The sequence below is a fragment of the Gymnoscopelus microlampas genome (assembly GCF_963454915.1).
Source record: "Gymnoscopelus microlampas genome assembly, chromosome: 22".
NCBI lineage: Eukaryota > Metazoa > Chordata > Actinopteri > Myctophiformes > Myctophidae > Gymnoscopelus > Gymnoscopelus microlampas.
In genome coordinates this window covers 39,876,818-39,896,510 of record NC_139959.1, presented here as the reverse complement: position 1 = coordinate 39,896,510, position 19,693 = coordinate 39,876,818, and the positions used below count along the sequence as shown (strand labels likewise).

General features: G+C 38.3%; 1 protein-coding gene across 2 annotated transcripts in view; it reads right to left on the bottom strand.

Annotated features, from left to right (window-relative positions):
• The window catches only part of LOC311039013 (uncharacterized protein), a 165,937-nt gene extending 148,430 nt beyond the window's left edge, over positions 1 to 17,507 (bottom strand). For both annotated transcript variants that reach the window (XM_084048655.1, XM_084048654.1), the window contains exons 1-11: positions 17,390 to 17,507; positions 15,983 to 16,084; positions 15,727 to 15,829; positions 12,821 to 12,923; positions 12,174 to 12,253; positions 11,107 to 11,177; positions 10,377 to 10,589; positions 9,121 to 9,222; positions 8,866 to 8,968; positions 2,713 to 2,779; positions 2,097 to 2,158 (exon numbers count right to left, since the gene is read on the bottom strand). In XM_084048655.1, coding sequence (XP_083904781.1) covers positions 2,097 to 2,158; positions 2,713 to 2,779; positions 8,866 to 8,968; positions 9,121 to 9,222; positions 10,377 to 10,589; positions 11,107 to 11,177; positions 12,174 to 12,253; positions 12,821 to 12,923; positions 15,727 to 15,829; positions 15,983 to 16,084; positions 17,390 to 17,457 — 1,074 coding nt within the window. In that variant the 5' untranslated portion in view covers positions 17,458 to 17,507. The remainder of the gene's footprint in view (positions 1 to 2,096; positions 2,159 to 2,712; positions 2,780 to 8,865; positions 8,969 to 9,120; positions 9,223 to 10,376; positions 10,590 to 11,106; positions 11,178 to 12,173; positions 12,254 to 12,820; positions 12,924 to 15,726; positions 15,830 to 15,982; positions 16,085 to 17,389) is intronic.
• Positions 17,508 to 19,693: the final 2,186 nt, after the last annotated feature.

Genomic DNA, 19,693 nt, shown 5'->3' with positions numbered 1-19,693 from the left:
TTTTACTTTAGCGCTAGGTATACTCTTAGTTGGTTGTTTAAGAAGAGAATGCACTTCAGACTTCTGGTGATTAGTAGTTTTCTTCCCTACCTATGTTGAATGCACTTATTGTAAGTCTCTTTGGATAAAAGTTAAATGACTGTAATGTAATGATTATTTTCCATAAAAAAATTAACCCTATATATAATTTTTTTTAAACTAATATTTTTAGTTTTCCTTTAATACTTATGTAGAAGCACAATGACGAATATGTAATAAGTCTGCATTATTCTGTGTGTGTGTGTGTGTGTGTGTGTGTGTGTGTGTGTGTGTGTGTGTGTGTGTGTGTGTGTGTGTGTGTGTGTGTGTGTGTGTGTGTGTGTGTGTGTGTGTGTCACAGACAGATCACATCGGCTCTGTGCAGCAGGCAATACGGTTTAATTTTGCCCCATTCAATATTTAACTTTCAAACACTTCTGGCATCATTTTAAGGTCTACTCAGTCTTTTGTGAGCACCCCAGACAGTTTTTATCTTGCTTGATTCAATATTTAGATATCTGATATTCATTTGATCAGACACGCCCCCCCCCGCTATAACAGCCTATTCAAATTCAAACCCCATGGTAACAATGTTGGATTGATTGAAAACAAGTTCAAAGAGTAGTAGCTCCAACCTCTTAAGGAAGGTGCTGGCCCCGAATCGAAATGAGATCAAATAATTAAAAGTCAAGCCACTGTAGCCCTCTGCCAGTTTTTTATTTCTATTTTACGTTACAGAAAGCGTAATATATTGAGGGCCCTATTTTTGCCGGTGCCTTACCCGTTGGCATTACCTGCTGCCCGTAAAATTGCCATCGTAAGATTGCATTGGCAATAATGGCTTGCACAGTCTTCTCTTAAATGTCATCTGGCACGGACCGGTGATTGGTTTTATCATTGTAACGCCCAAACCACACATATGCATAATGTAACGGGTGGTGCAGGTGTTTTAGGGATAAGGTTGGTGTCTGAAAATATTTTTTTTTTGCATGGGAACGCCCCTTGCGCAATGCTAAATCCCAAAATAGTGGATTTAGGATCTTTGAACGAAAATAGGGCTGTGAGTCTGAACCACCCAAACACCCATCAGCCTGTGACCATAAGCAACACAAACTCCGCCCACCTACTGTATCATCCAGCAGAACCAGCAACACAACATCAATTCATCCGTACAATTTGTGTCAAATGCCACCCTGGAATCCCCCCACCGACGACTTGGTTGGACTGATTCATTTCTTCTCATCCAGCCACCTCTATACTACTTTGATGCTAGTCTATGATGTCACATTGATGATATAAGGGATCTCTATATGCTTGAGATGGGCATATCATCTGGATTGGCAGTTCTAGGGACCCGAGTGCAAAAACATGCATGCCAAGACAATTTGCAACTAATTAAAGTAAAAAGAAATATAGATCTACACGCTCATTTAGATAGATAGATAGATAGATAGATAGATAGATAGAAAGTGTTGTCAATGCGGCGAATTGTGAAGTTTCACCAGCTATAACCTTAATAACTAACTAAGCTGGTTGAGCTGAACATCCTAACTGTAATATTGTTAAATAATGCTGCTAGCTTGACACGGCTTGCATTTTACTCACCTCGACGTGACTTTTACAGTCATTAGACCACTGTGGGCAATAGGAAACTCGCTGTATTAGTTTTACTCTGATGACACACACAGGTAATGCTTAGAATAGTCTGATGTAAAGTGGGTTTTATATTTCTTTATTTTTCCTGACTGTAATCTAAGTAAAGAAGATTAGACCGACCGCATACCAGACTTATTTTCTCTGCACAGTTTTACATTATAAATATTATATATATATATATATATATATTTTTTTTTTATGGCATGCTACTTTTGTTGCACCCTAGTTTTAAATCTGGCCTCTGACAAATACCCCATGTTATACAATATTATATAAATGATATATTAAAAAAGAAAACAGGAAAATAAATTGTCTGTCTTAGAAAAACTTTCAAAAAACTGAAAGAAATTGAAAGAAAAAAAGAAAAAGTCAATACAGAGTATAAAATAAACAACTAATGAAAAAAGCATAACTATAATAACCTTGTCCCCAGGAGGAAGGGGAGGTGTTGATGTCTGATCCATGGACTTCATCTGTTTCATCTCTACAGAAGAACAACAAACAAACATTCATTACACATGATGAGTATAGAAGACATGAGGTCTGATACATTGTTTTATGACTGTACATAAATATCACTGTAAACTCAATTAACCATATTCACACAGCGGCCATTTTGTTCTTACATCATACTTGGAGGTGGCCCCTCCCCCTCCAGTATGAAGTAAGAGTTAAATGGACACAGTGTGAACATGTTAGTTTAACCACATCAACCCTAGACTCACTATTCTGGACACGATATAATAGATGAACATTCTGTGACAATATGTGAACATTCTGCAAAAATAGCAGATGTACAAGCTCACAACGCGTCGGCTTGTGAGCTTGTAGATCGGCTGAGAAATTTGGTGTAGAAGGGAAAAAGGAGGGGACCAAGTACAGACCCCCAGGGGGACCCTGTTCAATGAAGTATAACCACTTAAACCTTGTGTGTGTGTGTGTGTGTGTGTGTGTGTGTGTGTGTGTGTGTGTGTGTGTGTGTGTGTGTGTGTGTGTGTGTGTGTGTGTGTGTGTGTGTGTGTGTGGCTAGAAGCTTACCCATCTTCATTTGACTCTTCTTCCTCAGCTCAGACCACTTCTCTCTCATCAGTTTATAGTATTCACTCTGTATTTCACACATCAACAGACAATGACAGAGTGAAGCTACATCAAGTGTTAACACACTGTTCCTTAACCAGAGCTGACAACTCTCACACAATGAGCGTGAGACACATGTAAATGATCCTCTTCACACGCACTCACGCTACACATCATATTTATCACACCGTCAAATCACCCCAAGTCTTAAACTGTGTTAACTCATGCACCACTGAGACATCCACTTCTGACGGTATTTGAGCGATAAGGTGAATTAAATTATTGTATCTGAAGTATCCCCACCCGTTAACTGTAGTGAAAAGCAGAAATGTTAGGGTTGTGTGTGTGTGTGTGTGTGTGTGTGTGTGTGTGTGTGTGTGTGTGTGTGTGTGTGTGTGTGTGTGTGTGTGTGTGTGTGCGCGTGCGCGCGTGCGTGCGCGCGCGCGCGCGCGTGCGTGCGTGTGTGTGGTGTACGCTGGAATTTTCTCTGTCCAGTCAAGTTTTTAACATGAGTGTTTATTAACAGAATTTCACAGATGTCTAATTATTTAGAATAGATCTTCAAGCAAAAAACGATACACGTTGTTAGCTTGTAGATCTGTTCTGCAAGCTAACAAGAGAGAGAGAGTGAGCGTTCTATTGCTGAGGTGAGTGATTAAAGGGATTTGACCATTTAGAATAATGTGTGCAGTCTGTCATGACTTTATAGCTATCTATCAGACTTTTATGGAAATCAATGTGAATATTGAATAGGAAACATACTGTATGGTGTAAAACATCAGTCAAGGTGAACCATATGACCAATAGGAGAGTAAGAGTCACCATCTCTACACAGGCTGTTACACTGACTCCTACTGTCACTATATTTATTATGACTGTGAATACACTCCAGTCATTCCCACATACAGTATACACATTATACTCCATTTGATACCTAAGTGATACATTCTAGTTAAATGCATGCAATAATAAAGATATATTAATGAGTGGTTATTATTCTATTCTGCCTTAACCCATTAAGACCGGGAACGCATCTGTGTCACTTTAGATTTATTTGGCTATTCAAAAATAGCAGATCAAAAACTCATAGCGCGGCACCAAGTCCCGTATTACAAGCTTATTCTGCTTTTTTTGGAAAAAGCGTGAAAATGTGTGAAAATGTGTTAAAGCGAACATGTGTAACTCAAATCTTTGCTTCTGGGGGGTCCCTGGAACAAAATATTTTACAAATGTTCGCTTTAAAAAATATATTTACAAAGATTCACAAATGTTCTTGTTTTTTCAAAAATAGCAGATCTACAAGCTCACTTGGTGCCGCGCTATGAGCTTGTATACTGTATCTGCTATTTTTGAATAGCCAAAGAAATCTAAAAATGACACAGATGTGTTTCCGGTCTCAATGGGTTCAAATTACTTGATTTCATTATTGAGGGTTAGATTTGGAAAATTATAGTAAGCACTGGAGTATTTCCAATTTCCATTACTTTTACTTCTACTCCACTACACCTCAGAGGCAAATATTGTACTTTTTCTCCACTACAATTATTTGAAAACTTTAGTTACTAGTTACTTTGTAGATTTTGATTATTATTACAAAACATACATTAACCTCTTCAGCCCTATTTACATTTGGCCATTTGAAAATAGCAGATCTACAAGCTCACAATGTGTCACGGTGCGACGCATTGTGAGCTTGTAGCTTGATTTTAATACATTTTAGACATAATGATAACTTGTGTAACGGGACATTCTGCATAATCTACTTTTACTTTTGGTACTTTAAGTATATTTTGATGCCTATACTTTTGTACTTTTACTCAAGTACATTTTGAATACTGGACGTCTACATTGCAGTATTGATACTTTTACTTAAGTATAAAAATTGAGTACTTTTTCCACCACTGCTTGTAAGCCCTGTGCGGGCTGAGCATCTTGTGGTGCAGGACACTATAATTTAAAAAAAAGAAGCTATTTATCTATCTGTTTATCATGTTACAACATGTCAGGCTCTTTGTGTTCTCAGGACTTGCTTACGCCAACATGTCCCATATAACTGTATGGAGCTTGGAAATGTTTGTGTTTTCTGCAGTGGTGTAAAGTAACTATGTACATTTACTCATAAGTCCATTATTTAGGTTTTTACAGGGCCAGAGCTCAGCTCTGGACCTGTTTTGTTATTGGCAGTATTCTGTCACTTCTTCTTCTTCTGACACTTTTCGCAGTTCTGGCTGAACCGTGCAGTCGCTTTTTACGAAACTCGGCCATATGGTAGATGGTCATGAAAAACTATCCAGAAATAATTCTCACAATCTTTCGTCCAAAGGTGGCGCTATAGCACTCAATTGAAAATGGCAACTTTGAACAGGTACAACTCATGCCCTGTTTGACCTACAGCCATGAAACTTGGATACACATATGCGTCTCCTCATGCTGAACAACTTTCACCCTCTGACTTTTGACCTCTGACCTTTAGATCTCCCACCATTTTGAATTATATGAAAAACAGTCATTGGCTCCTAACTTCTGCATTTTTTCACTTATGGAAAATCCGTTGGAAATTTTTGTAGGCAGAGGTCCAAAGTTGAAGTGTTAAACGTTTCGTGCAGATTGCTCCCAGGAGGAGATAGATTTGAACTATTACAGTTTTATGAAAATTATTCATCTGCACCTAAAACATACATGCAGACTCACATTTCTTTGAAACTTTGCAGAAATGTACAGGGTCAGTCCAAATATCACTGAAACCAATCTTACTCCAATTGGCCAAAGGGGGGCGCTATAGCAATTCTTTGAAAATGCAAACTTTAAACAGGCATAAGTCATGCCTCGTTTGGCCGAAAGTCGTGAAACTTGCTTACACTTGTGCCTTGACTCATGAGGAACACATGTATCGCTTTGACCATTAAGCTCCGCCCTTAGATTGTCCGCAATTTTGAGCAGTTTGAAAAATACTTGTTTTTGGCAATTCTGGCTTAACCGTGCATACGCTTTTTACGAAACTCGGCCATATGGTAGAAGCACATGAAAAACTATGAAGAAATAATTCTCACACTCATTCGTCAAAGGGTGGCGCTATAGCACTCAATTGAAAGTGCCAACTTTGAACAGGTACAACTAGGGATGTCCGATATTATCGGCCTCCCGATATTATCGGCCGATATTAGCATAAAAATTGATATCGGGAAAATATCGGTATCGGTTTTTGAAAAAAAAAAAATGTTTTTTTTTTTGTTTTTTTTTGTTTTTTGCTTTATAAATAAGTTACAGGAGTTCTTACTGTATATGGTGTGTGTGATATGAAATTTGAGCTTACCCTAATCACAATAATCCCCGCATATATCGGTATCGGTTGATATCGGTATCGGTAATTAAGAGTTGGACAATATCGGTATATCGGTTATCGGTAAAAAAGCCAATATCGGACAACCCTAGGTACAACTCATGCCCTGTTTGACCTACAACCATGAAACTTTGATACACACATGCGTCTCTTCATGCTTCATGCCCGATAACTTTCGTGGTCTGACTTTTGACCTCTGACCTTTAGATCGCCCACCATTTTGAATTATATGAAAAACAGCCATTGGCTCATAACTTCTGCATTTTTTCACTTATGGAAAATCCACCGCTTTTGTTTTGTCGGCAAAGGTCCTAAGTTCATGTGTAAAATGTTTCGTGCAGATTACTCAAAAATCCCAGGAGGAAATAGATTTTAACTATTGCAGTTTTATGAAAATTATTCATCTGCCCCTAACACATACATGCAAGACTCACATTTCTTTGAAACGTTGCAGTAATGTAGAGAGTCATTCCAAATATCACTGAAACCAATCTCACTCCAATTGGCCAAAGGGGGGCGCTATAGCAATTTTTTGAAAATGCAAACTTTAAACAGGCAAAAGTCATGCCTCGTTTGGCCGAAAGTCGTGAAACTTGCTTACACTTGTGCCTTGACTCATGAGGAACACATCTATCGCTTTGACCAGTAAGCTCCGCCCTTAGATTGTCCGCAATTTTGAGCAGTTTGAAAAACACTTAAACCCAGGATTTTTCAGCTATTTGCGTGAAACTGTATCATCTGTGTGGTCTCCTTTTTCACAGTTCCTTGTCTGTTGGTCCAATGGCGTCTCCATTAAATGAGTGCCTCACAATCTCAAGGTCGCCAGTTCGAGCCTCACTTGATGCAGACTTCATTTAAGTTGAATTGCAAACAACATGACTGTATCAATGAATACATGTGCAAATGGTAAAGATAACCTGAAATGCTTATTTGAGAGTACGCTTTTTCAATGTATGACATACTTCATTCTGAAAATAGCCGATCTACAATCTCAAAACTTTTCAGATAGCAACGTGTTTCTGAGCTTGTAGATCAGCTGCTTTCACTAGTTTTCGGTTGGGAGGAGACATACAATTTCTCTATTGGTAAATGGTTTGTGAACGAGTGATCTTAGTGTTGGCTTGGTTCATGACAGAAGGCAAGAGTTTATGATCTTCAACAGACAACATCAGCCTGGACAAAGCTATAGCACTATAGGTAATGTTGAAGCCTATTAGTCCGAAGGTTGAGAATTCGATTCCTGTCAATGGCAATAGGTTGAGATGTCCAATCAATCCATTCTGTTTCCATCTCTCTCTCTCTCTCATCAATCTATTCTGTTTCCATGTCTCTTTTCAATCTATTCCGTTTCCATGTCTCTCTCTCTCTCTCTCTCTCTCTCTCTCTCTCTCTCTCTCTCTCTCTCTCTCTCTCTCTCTCTCTCTCTCTCTCTCTCTCTCTCTCCCCAGTTTCCATCTCTCTCTCTCTCTCTCTCTCTCTCTCTCTCTCTCTCTCTCTCTCTCTCTCTCTCTCTCTCTCTCTCTCTCCAGTTTCCACGTCTCTCTCTCTCTCTCTCTCTCTCTCTCTCCAGTTCCATCTCTCTCTCTCTCTCTCTCTCTCTCTCTCTCTCTCTCTCTCTCTCTCTCTCTCTCTCTCTCTCTCTCTCTCTCTCTCTCTCTCTCTCTCTCTCTCTCTCCCAGTTTCCATTACTCTCTCTCTCTCTCCAGTTTCCATGTCTGTCTGTCTCTCTCTCACTGGCCCCGTATTATCGCTGCTTGCAGCTATATTTTTGTTTTACTTTACTGGAGTATTTCCAATTTTCAGTACTTTTACTTATACTCCACTACATCTCAAGGCCAAATATTGCAATATGACAATCTGTATAATGAGTACTTTTACTTTTGGTACTTGAAATACATTTTGATACCAAACTTTTATACTTTTACTCAAGTCAATTTTGAATTTCGGACTTTTACTTGTAACAGAGTATTTCTATATTGCGGTATTGATACTTTTACTTAAGTAAAACATTAGAGTACTTTTTCCACCACTGGGTATAAGAGAACAGTTTAATGTAAGTAGAACACTGTTAACCTCATGAACCCTAGCTTCCCTATTCTGGGGAAAACATGCTGTGGAAATAGCAGATCTACAAGCTCACAATAGTGTGTAGATCTATAGAGAGACTGTAGAGGGCTAAGAATAGACCCCTGAGGAACCCCGTTCAATTTAAGTATATAGGGTTTATATTATTAACAAGTTAAACTATAAGTCCACAACGTGTCACATCATGAGGCATTGTGAGCTTGTAGATCTGCTATTTTCACTACTTTTGAGTGACACTCTTCTATGATGAAATGGGGCATTAAGTTATTGGGGGGGGGGGGTGAAAAGTGGAGATACAAGGTTTCTGCCCGACAACAACGATAATTAACCCTTTATACATAGTTGGGTCCCCCAACGGGGTCCCCCAGGGATCTGAACTAGGCCTGATGCTTTATTCTCTCTGTTTGTCTAAAATAGCTGATCTAAAAGTGGGCTGCATTGCATCAATGGGTTGCATTGTGAGTCATTGTAAGCTTATAGATTGGATATTTTTGTCGAATGTTCACCTCAGAATAAGTACGCTAGGGTTCATGTGGTTACCTGGCATCTCTACTCTGAACACATTTTTGTTTATTGTTTAGTTTTTTATGTCACTGAATGATGAACAATTAAATCTTACACGATATTGTAGTTCATGTATTCATTAGAACATGTAAATAAATGTCATGGAGAGAATATTAGGTTCTTACCCTGCTGTTAGCTGACTCATATATGTTCCTCTCTGTGTTCAGAGCATCAGTCACCAGGTCCTTACTGTCCTCAGCTGGGTCTCCTGTTGACATGTCCTCTACACTGCTCACCAACACACAGAGAATGAAAGAGACAAAGTCAGACATCAGATTCAATCATCATATAATAAGTGATAATAGTTCAGCTGGTCTGGGGTCTAGAAGATGGTGAGAACACATTGTATTGGTTCTGCTTTCTGTGTGATGAACACTCACAGGTTGTAGACACGGAGGTCACGGTAGCTCTGTGTGAAGTCTTTATGCCAAGACTTCATCATGTCTGCTGCAGAGACAGGGAGGGCTGTGATGGAGTCCCAGCTGAGAGAAAGACAATGATAGAAAAAACAAAAGACGTAGAAAGAGGAGGGAGAAACAATGAGATACACATGTTATGACATAATATTCTATATGACATTATCTCTAACTGTACATGTGGAAACAGACAGTTTAACCTTCGTAGTGTAAACTATACCTCCCCACCCAACCAACCAACAATAAAGTAATAATAATAATGATAATGATAATATACTGTATGTATGCCTTATACTGTACAGGTGTATCATTGGTTCATAACTCGTGACAATGTCTACGTCCTCCAGAAGAAGAACTCAGATATATTTATTAAGTAAAAGTATCAAACCATGTAGAAATACACCTTTATTCAAAATATTACTGGCTAGAATCGCACATTGTGAGCTTGTAGATAAGCTATTTTTGAATAGCCTAAGGAAGAATGTCAATCTGCAAAGTACATGGTAATTAAAGCTGTCAAGTAATTGGAATAAAAAGTACAATAATTACAGTCAAGTATTCAGTACATTAATTACAGACACGTACAAAGTACTTGTTGTCTCTGAGATGTAATGGAGTAGAAGTATAAAAGTATTGAAAAATTGAAATAATCAAGTAAAGTAAAAGCACCTCACAATTGTACTTAGTGCTTGAGTAAATGTACTTAGTTACTTTCTGGCACTTGCTGTACCCCTCCCATCCCTACACAGTATTACTGTACAGTAATAATACAGTATTGTGTACAGTAATACTACAGTACTGTGTACAGTAATACACACTGGAGGCCAAAGAAGAACCTCTGGCCCAAATCGTTCTCATTGGTCTGTTATAGTGCCACCAGGAGGCCGATTTGTTCAAAACCATTTGTTGATTGTACTCCTATACAGATATTGTCACGCCAATTGGTACACATTATCTCTATAGTCATGTGATCAAGACGGATCTGTCCGTTCTTTTTACAGTATATTCCATCCTGATTGGCTAAGATTGGCTTGCAAAGTTCGCAGGGTTGGTCCGTTTTGAACAAAATACCTCAAATCATGAACACAGCGTAAATCAGCCCATAATAAGCTACCTGCAACACAGTAGAAGTTAGAATCATGTCAAATTTTAATTAATTTCAATGTGGATTCATTCTTTGTGTCTTTCCAGCTAAAGTTCAAAGAGATCAGTGATCTTACTTTTGGTCTGAAACTCGAGGTTCTTCATTCAACCCAGACCCATAGCCAGAGTATGATGATCCTCTGCTTGACCCAGACCCATAGTATGATGATCCTCTGCTTGACCCAGACCCATAGCCAGAGGAAAATGATCCACTGCTTGACCCAGACCCAGAGTATGATGATCCTCTGCTTGACCCAGACCCATAGCCAGAGTCAGAGACCCATAGTCCTCTGAAAACAAACAAAAGTTTCTTCAGTGATTCTGAATATGAAATATCCATAAGTATGTACGTACAGTATGCACTTGTGTACAGTATATGTGTGTGTGTGTGTGTGTGTGTGTGTGTGTGTGTGTGTGTGTGTGTGTGTGTGTGTGTGTGTGTGTGTGTGTGTGTGTGGGGGGGGGGGGGGGGGGGGGGGCAGAAAGTAAGTAGCTGATATATTGCACTTAAAAAATAGGTAGCTGATATATTGCACTTTTACCTGTAATGTAATGATGTAATGTAATGATCCCTGTAATGCAGTGCTTACCACACACTGCATGGACCAATTACATTAACAACCATTCAAGTACAGTTGGAAACACATTTTAATGATTACCATTATGTAACCATAACCCGCAGTAATTGGGGTTAATGCATTATTTTTTCTTGTAAACAAAGAAAGCATGTAAGTCGGCAAAGTAACTAGCAACTAAAGCTGTCAAATAATCACACTGTAAAGGAGTAGAAGTATTAAAATTCCTTACCCAATATCCATACTCATCAGCTTCTTCTCCCTCAGCTCATTCTTCTCATCCATCAGGTGTCTGTATGCCTCCTGTATTTCACACATCAACAGACAATGAGAGTCAAACTACAAAAACAGATTAACTTAACTTTTACTTCCTGTATTTCAAAATAAAAGACTGTATAGATCAGGACCTCACTAGGTATAAGAGAACAGTTTAATGTTCTCTTATACCTAATGTGTGCTTTGAGTGTCCGCCCTGGGACTGGGAGGCCGGAGTTCGATCCCCGGTCGGGTCATACCAAAGACTCTAATAATGGGACCAGTGCCTCCCTGCTTGGCACTCTGCATCAAGGGTTGGATTGGGGTAAGTCCCTGTGACATACTAGCGTCATGTCCAGGGGGTGTACTTGTATATCAAGCTGCCTCACGCTAAGGAAACAGGAGATAGGCTCCTGCCCTATGGGCCTCAGGGCTCGGCAAGGCTTACTACTTCACCTCATGAACCCTAGCTTACCTTTTCTGGAGCAAACATTCTGAGGAAATAGCTTACAAAGCATTGTGACACTTGTAGATCTGCTTTTTCCGGTGAAGAGATTTGGTGCAGAGGGAAAGGGGTAGGCTAAGGGACCAAGAATAGACCCCTGAGGGACCCCGTTCAATTTAAGTAAATGGGGTTACATTGTTGATGAAGTTCTGAGGATACTTGACATGTTTCCTATTTTTTAACAACATGTAGTTTTAATTTCCCCCACATTATACTGTAGTCATTGTGGAGATTAACAATGACTACATTATAGTCATTCATAGTTAATCTCCATGTGTACTGTGGTCCTACTGGTTGTTCAGAGTGTTCAGAGGGGAGGAGAACTGGAAGAGATAATGTGAACCTCTGTGTACGTTGTGCTGTCTGTCTGTCTGTCTGTCTGTCTGTCTGCTAAAAAGAAACATTTAAAAACGTCATATTTACTGTATTGTATTGTATGTATGTGTGAATCAAAAATAAACTGAAATTGAAAAAAATAAAGAGAAAAATAAAAGTCAAAACTAAATCAAATCAGATGCTAAATGCCAAACTATGATTACCTCGTCACCAGGAGGAAGAGGAGGTGTTGATGTGTGATCCATGGACTTCATCTCCATCTGCATCTGAGACAGTTTCATCTCTACAGAAGAACAACAAACAAACATTCATTACACATGATGAGTATAGAAGACATGAGGTCTGATACATTGTTTTATGACTGTACATAAATATCACTGTAAACTCAATTAACCATATTCACAGAGCGGCCATTTTGTTCTGACATCATACTTGGAGGTGGCCCCTCCCCCTCCAGTATGTAGTAAGAGTTAAATGGACACAGTGTGAACATGTTAGTTTAACCACGTCAACCCTAGATTCACTATTCTGGACAGCTCATAATAGATGAACATTCTGTGAAGATGGGTGAACATAATGGTGAAAATAGCAGATGCAAAAGCTCACAACACATCACATTGTGAGCTCGAAGATCAGCTAAGAGAGTTGGTGTAGAAGGGGAAAAGGAGGGGACCAAGTACAGACCCCTGGGGGAACCCAGTCAATAAAGTAGGCGTGTGTGTGTGTGTGTGTGTGTGTGTGTGTGTGTGTGTGTGTGTGTGTGTGTGTGTGTGTGTGTGTGTGTGTGTGTGTGTGTGTGTGTGTGTGTGTGTGTGTGTGTGTGTGTGTGTGGGGGGGGCTAGAATCTTACCCCTACTCTTCTGCCTCTTCTGCCTCTTCTTCTTCTCCTTCTCCTTCTCCTTCTTCTTCCACAGCTCAGACCTCTTCTCATTCATCAGTTTATAGTATTCCTCCTGTATTTCACACATCAACAGACAATGACAGAGTGAAGCTACATCAAGTGTTAACACACTGTTCCTTAACCAGAGCTGACAACTCTCACAAAATGAACGTGAGACACACATAAATGACCCTCTTCACACACACTCACGCTACACATCATATTTATCACGCCGTCAAATCACCCCAAGTGTAAAACTGTGTTAACTCATTCATCACTGAGACATCCACTTCTGACGGTATTTGAGCGATAAAGTGAATTAAATTATTGTATCTGAAGTATCCCCACCTGTTAACTGTAGTGAAGAGCATAAATGTTAGGTGTGTGTGTGTGTGTGTGTGTGTGTGTGTGTGTGTGTGTGTGTGTGTGTGTGTGTGTGTGTGTGTGTGTGTGTGTGTGTGTGTGTGTGTGTGTGGTGTGTGTGTGTGTGTGTGTGTGTGTGTGTGTGTGTGTGTGTGTGTGTGTGTGCGCGCACGCGCGCCTCTCTTGTATGAAGGACGCTGCACACATTTACGCTCATGTCATTCCATTGATCATCACAGTGATATTCCCAGATGTCGCCGACAGGAAGATCAACCACATATATCTTAAGATTAACTAATGTTCTATGCTCTACACATCCAAAATGTTAGCTGCCGGGTGTACCCTGCAATTTTCTCTGTCCGGTCAAGTTTTTAACATTAGTTTGTATTAACTGAATTTGACAGATGTCTAATTATTTAGAACTCCTCTGTGTGTGCCAAGAGCAGGCAGTTAAAAAGGGGAAGGACCTTTGGATGCATGCGTGTGCAAAAAGAACAGATCTTCAAGCAAAAAACACGACACGTTGGTAGCTTGTAGATCTGTTATGCAAGCTAACAAGAGAGCGAGTGAGAGTTCTATTAAAAAAGTGAGTGATTAAAGGGATTTGACCATTTAGAATAATTTGTGCAGTCTGTCTTGGCTTTATAGCTGTCAGACTTTTATTGAAATCAATGTGAATATTGAATAGGAAACATATGGTGCAAAACATCAGTCAAGGTTCCCCATATGACCAATAGGAGAGTAAGAGTCACCATCTCTACACAGGCTGTTACACTGACTCCTACTGTCACTATATTTATTATGACTGTGAATACACTCCAGTCATTCCCACATACAGTATACACATTATACTCTATTTGATACCTAAGTGATACATTCTAGTTAATTGCATGCAATCATAAAGATATATATATATATTAATGAGTGGTTATTAGTAAAGATGGCTCTTTAATTGCTTCAGTCATCAAATCAATGTCTCTGTTTAGCTTGTTGATGGATGAAATTAAAACATTTAGCCATAATGTTCCCATGTTAGTAAAGCCTGTTAAAGTATCAAACTCCCTGTTAAAATGCATCAGAATACAGGACATTATATCTGCTCTGTTAAAAAGACCCCCCACCAAAAGGATCACACCCTCACTATTAATCTCCACCTACCACCAGTTTCTGCCTTAAAATGACTTGATTTCATTATTGAGGGTTAGATTTGGAAAATTATAGTAAGTACTTTTACTTCCTGAGTATTTCCAATTTCCATTACTTTTACTTCTACTCCACTACATCTCAGAAGCAAATATTGTACTTTTACTACTCTACAATTCTTTGAAAACTAGTCACTTTGTAGATTTTGATTATTATTACAAAACATACATTAACCTCTTCAGTCCTATATACATTTGGCCATTTGAAAATAGCAGATCTACAAGCTCACAATGTGTCACGATGCGACGCATTGTAAGCTTGTAGCTTGATTTGTGAGCTTGATTCTAATACATTTTAGACATAATGATAACTTGTGTAACGGGACATTCTGCATAATATACTTTTACTTTTGGTACTTTAAGTATATTTTGATGCCAATACTTTTGTACTTTTACTCAAGTACATTTTGAATACTGGATGTCTACATTGCAGTAATGATACTTTTACTTAAGTAAAAAATTGAGTACTCTTTCCACCACTGCTTGTAAGCCCCGTGCGGGCTGGGCATCTTGTGGGGCAGGACACTATAATTAAAAAAATGCTATTTATCGATTCTGTTTATCATGATAAAACATGTCAGGCTCTCTTTGCGTTCTCAGGACTTGCTTACACGAATATGTCCCATATAACTGTATGGAGCTTGGAAAATGTTTGTGTTTTCTGCAGTGGTGTAAAGTAACTAAGAACATTTACTCAAGTACTGTACTTAAGTACATTATTTAGGTATTTGTTTTTACTTTACTGGAGTATTTCCAATGTTCAGTACTTTTACTTCTACTCCACTACTTCTCAAAGCCAAATATTGCAATGGGACAATCTGTATAAAGAGTACTTTTAGTTTTGGTACTTTAAATACATTTTGATACCAAACTTTTATACTTTTACTCAAGTCAATTTTGAATTTTGAATTTCGGTTGAAATGTGGAGATACAAGGTTTCTGCCCGACAACAACGATAATTAACCCTTTATACATAGTTGAACGGGGTTCCCCAGGGGTCTGAACTAGGCCTGATGCTTTATTCTCTCAACACCAAATCTGTTTGCTTAAAACAGAAGATCTAAAAGCTCACAACGGGTTTCATTGTGATTCATTGTAAGCTTGTAGATCGGCTATTTTCGTCAAATGTTCACCTCAGAATGCTAGGGTTCATGTGGTTACCTGGCATCCCTACTTTAGACACATTTCTGTTTATTGTTCTTTTTTTTATGTCCCTGAATGATGAACAATTAAATCTTACACGCTACATGTAGTTCATGTATTCATTAGAACATGTAAATAAATGTCATGGAGAGAATATTAGGTTCTTACCTCGCTGTTAGCTGACACATATATATTCCTCTCTATGTTCTGAGCATCAGTCACCAGGTTAATAACGTCCTCAGCTGGGTCTCCTGTTGACATGTCCTCTACACTGCTCACCAGCACACAGAGAATGAAAGAGACAAAGTCAGACATCAGATTAAACTCATCATATAATAAGTGATAATAGTTCAGCTGGTCTGGGGTCTAGAAGATGGTGAGAACACATTGTATTGGTTCTGCTTTCTGTGTGATGAACACTCACAGCCTGCGGACATAGATGCCACGGTCCCTCTGTGTGAAGTCTTTATGCCAAGACTTCATCATGTCTGTTGCAGAGAGAGGTAGGGCTGTCATGGAGAACCAGCTGAGAGAAAGACAATGATAGAAAAAACAAAGAGACATAGAAAGAGGAAGGAGAAACAATGAGGAACACACTATTATTATGATATGAGATAATATTATACTGTATGATATATGTATACAGGTGGAAACATGACAGGTTTTGTTCTTCATACTGTAAAATAATACAAAATGAATAAAACTAAAAATGATTATACACACACCAGTGGTGGAAAGTAACAAAGTACATTTACTTAAGTACTGTACATTTTGAGGTATTTGTACTTTACTTGAGTATTTCCAATTTCCAATACTTTTACTTCTACTCCACTACATCTCAGAGACAAATATTGTACTTTTACTCCACAACAATTATTTGAGAACTTTAGTTACTAGTTACTTATTCATATATAAATTATTATATTATGAAACTTTAATCACTTTAGCCCTATTTTATACCTAGGCTATTTGAAAATAGCCGATCTACAAGCTCACAACGCTTCGCGATGCGACGCGTTGTGAGCTTGTACATCTGCTATTTTTTAATATTTTAGTACTTTTACTTTTTTTTTTAACTTTTGGTACATTTTGTTGCCAATACTTTTGTACTTTTACACAACTACATTTTGAATTCTGGAATTTTACATGTAACAAAGTATTTCTATAATGCAGTACTGATACTTTTACTTAAGTAAAACATTTGAGTACTTTTTCCACCACTGACTGACACACACAAACACACACACACACACACACACACACACACACACACACACACACACACACACACACACACACACACACACACACACACACACACACACACACACACACACACACACACACACACACACACACTAACCACTGAAACCCCATTATCCGTATTCGGGACAAACGTTTGCAGAAAATAGCAGATCTACAACTAATAATTAGTTTCAATTGTACTCTCAGTATATTTTGATATCAATACTTTTGTACCTTTACTCAAGTAACATTTTGAATAAATACTTGTGGTATTCCTACTTTAGTAAAACAAACAAATCTCAGTACTTTTTCCACTACAGGTAATAATAGTAGTAATTGTTGTGTAAACATATAAATATTGACAAATTCAATCCAATCAATCAACATTTTAAAGGTCAAAGGTTTAGTGTACAGATCTCTGATCAGCTTTAAACATCTTTTATAAAGACATAAAACCATCATCATCATCATCATCATCATCATCCTCTTCCTCCTCCTCTTCCTCCTCCTCCTATCATGCTCCTCCTCCTCCTCTCACCAAGAAAAAAGAAAGAAAGAAAGAAAACAGACAGAGAGACAATGTTACCTTGTGGAGAAGATCTTTGTCATTCTGCAGTATGAGACTCTGCATCTTAAATCCTCAGCAGTGTTCATGGTCCCACAGCCTCTACATTCCCAGTCTTCATCATCAGTGGTTGGTTTTGCTGGTCTTTTTGTCCTGACAAACAGACAAAGACAAGAGTCAAGTTATTTGTGTATAAATTACAGTTCTTCATATTTAATAATTCATTTTCATCATTAAAATGATGATGACACGTGGAAACCAACATGTAATCTACAAGCTCATTCAGTGTGATCCAAAACACATGCTGGGGGGGGGGGGCGTGTATACCAGGGTGTATATAATGTATATATTACTTGAGTATTTCCAATTTCCAATACTTTTACTTTTACCCTATTTTATAAATAGGCTATTTGAAAATAGCCGATTTACAAGCTCACAACGCGTCGCGATGCAACGCGTTGTGAGCTTGAAGATCTGCTATTTTCAAATATTTTAGTACTTTTACTTTTGGTATTTTAAGTACATTTTGATGCCAATACTTTTGTACTTTTACTCAAGTGAATTATGAATTCTGGACTTTTACTTGTAACAAAATATTTCTATAATTCAGTATTGATACTTTTACTTAAGTAGACATTTGAGTACTTTTTCCACCACACACACACACACACACACACACACACACACACACACACACACACACACACACACACACACACACACACACACACACACACACACACACACACACACACCACTGAAACCCCATTATCCGTATTCGGGACAAACGTTTGCAGAAAATAGCAGACAATGGCAGATCTACAACTAATAATTAGTTTCAATTGTACTCTCAGTATATTTTGATATCAATACTTTTGTACTTTTACTCAAGTAACATTTTGAATAAATACTTGTGGTATTGCTACTTTAGTAAAACAAACAAATCTGAGTACTTTTTCCACTACAGGTAATAATAATAGTAACTGTTGTGTAAACATATAAACATTGACAAATTCAATCCAATCAATCAACATTTTAAAGGTCAAAGGTTTAGTGTACAGATCTCTGATCAGCTTTAAACATCTTTTATAAAGACATAAAACCACCACCATCATCATCATCCTCCTCCTATCATGCTCCTCCTCCTCTCATCAAGAAGAAAGAAAGAAACAAACAAAACAGACAGAGAGACAACGTTACCTTGTGGAGAAGATCTTTGTCATATTGCAGTCTCTACATCTTAAATCCTTAGCAGTGTTCCTGCACCAACAGTCTCTACAGTACCAGCCTTCATCATCAGTGGTTGGTTTTGCTGGTCTTTTCATCCTGACATACAGACAAAGACAAGAGTCAAGTTATTTGTGTATAAATTACATTACTTCATATTTAATAATTCCTTTTCATCATTAAAATTATGATGACACGTGGAAACCAACGTGTAATCTGCAAGCTCATTCAGTGTGATCCAAAACACATGCTGGGGGGGGGGGGGGGTTGTATACCAGGGTGTATAATATATCTGATTCACATACTGTGTGTGTGAAGGTCCAGGTTCAGGAGGTTTTCCTTTAGACCAGTCACTCTTCATAGACACACAGCTGGATGTTGGAGACTCTGGTCTGTCAGATCCCTCCTCCTCTCTCTCCACACACTGACTCATCTTTAGGTCTTTATTAAACCTGTCAACGTTACAGTCAATGAAACACATCAGGAAACAGGAAATGATGAATACATGATATGAGTGACATCATGCACAAAAAAGAACATATGTTTTATTTTTTAAACAGTACTATCTATTATTTTATACTGGTATGTAGTTACAAACATTGTATAACAGTGTTCTAATATAATCTTCTAGTTATGTCATAGATCATACCCCAAAAAGTCACATAAAGCCTCTTTCCCTATAGCATGGGTTTTCAACAGGGGGTCCGGGACCCCTAGAGGGTCCTCAGAGTTATTGCAGGGGGAATTGTTTTTTTTACATTAACCACTTGAACCCCAGCATCCCTATTCTAGGGAGGAACATTCTGCGAAAATAGCAGATACATAAGCTCATAACGTGTTGTGAGCTTGTAGATCTGCTATTTTAAGAGGTTTTTGGTGTAGGGGAAAAAAAAGCAGACCACGTACAGAGACAAAGGACAAGCTTACTATAAGTATTGAGGGTTTAACTGGTTAAATGTATGAAAAAACACATTAACATAAATCCAACATATTAATATAAAAGGTAATGTGTAAACAAACAAACAAAACCATTATTAACACAACGCTGATGATAGATCTGTCAACAAGTCTATGAAACTATCTATGAAATCTATGAAG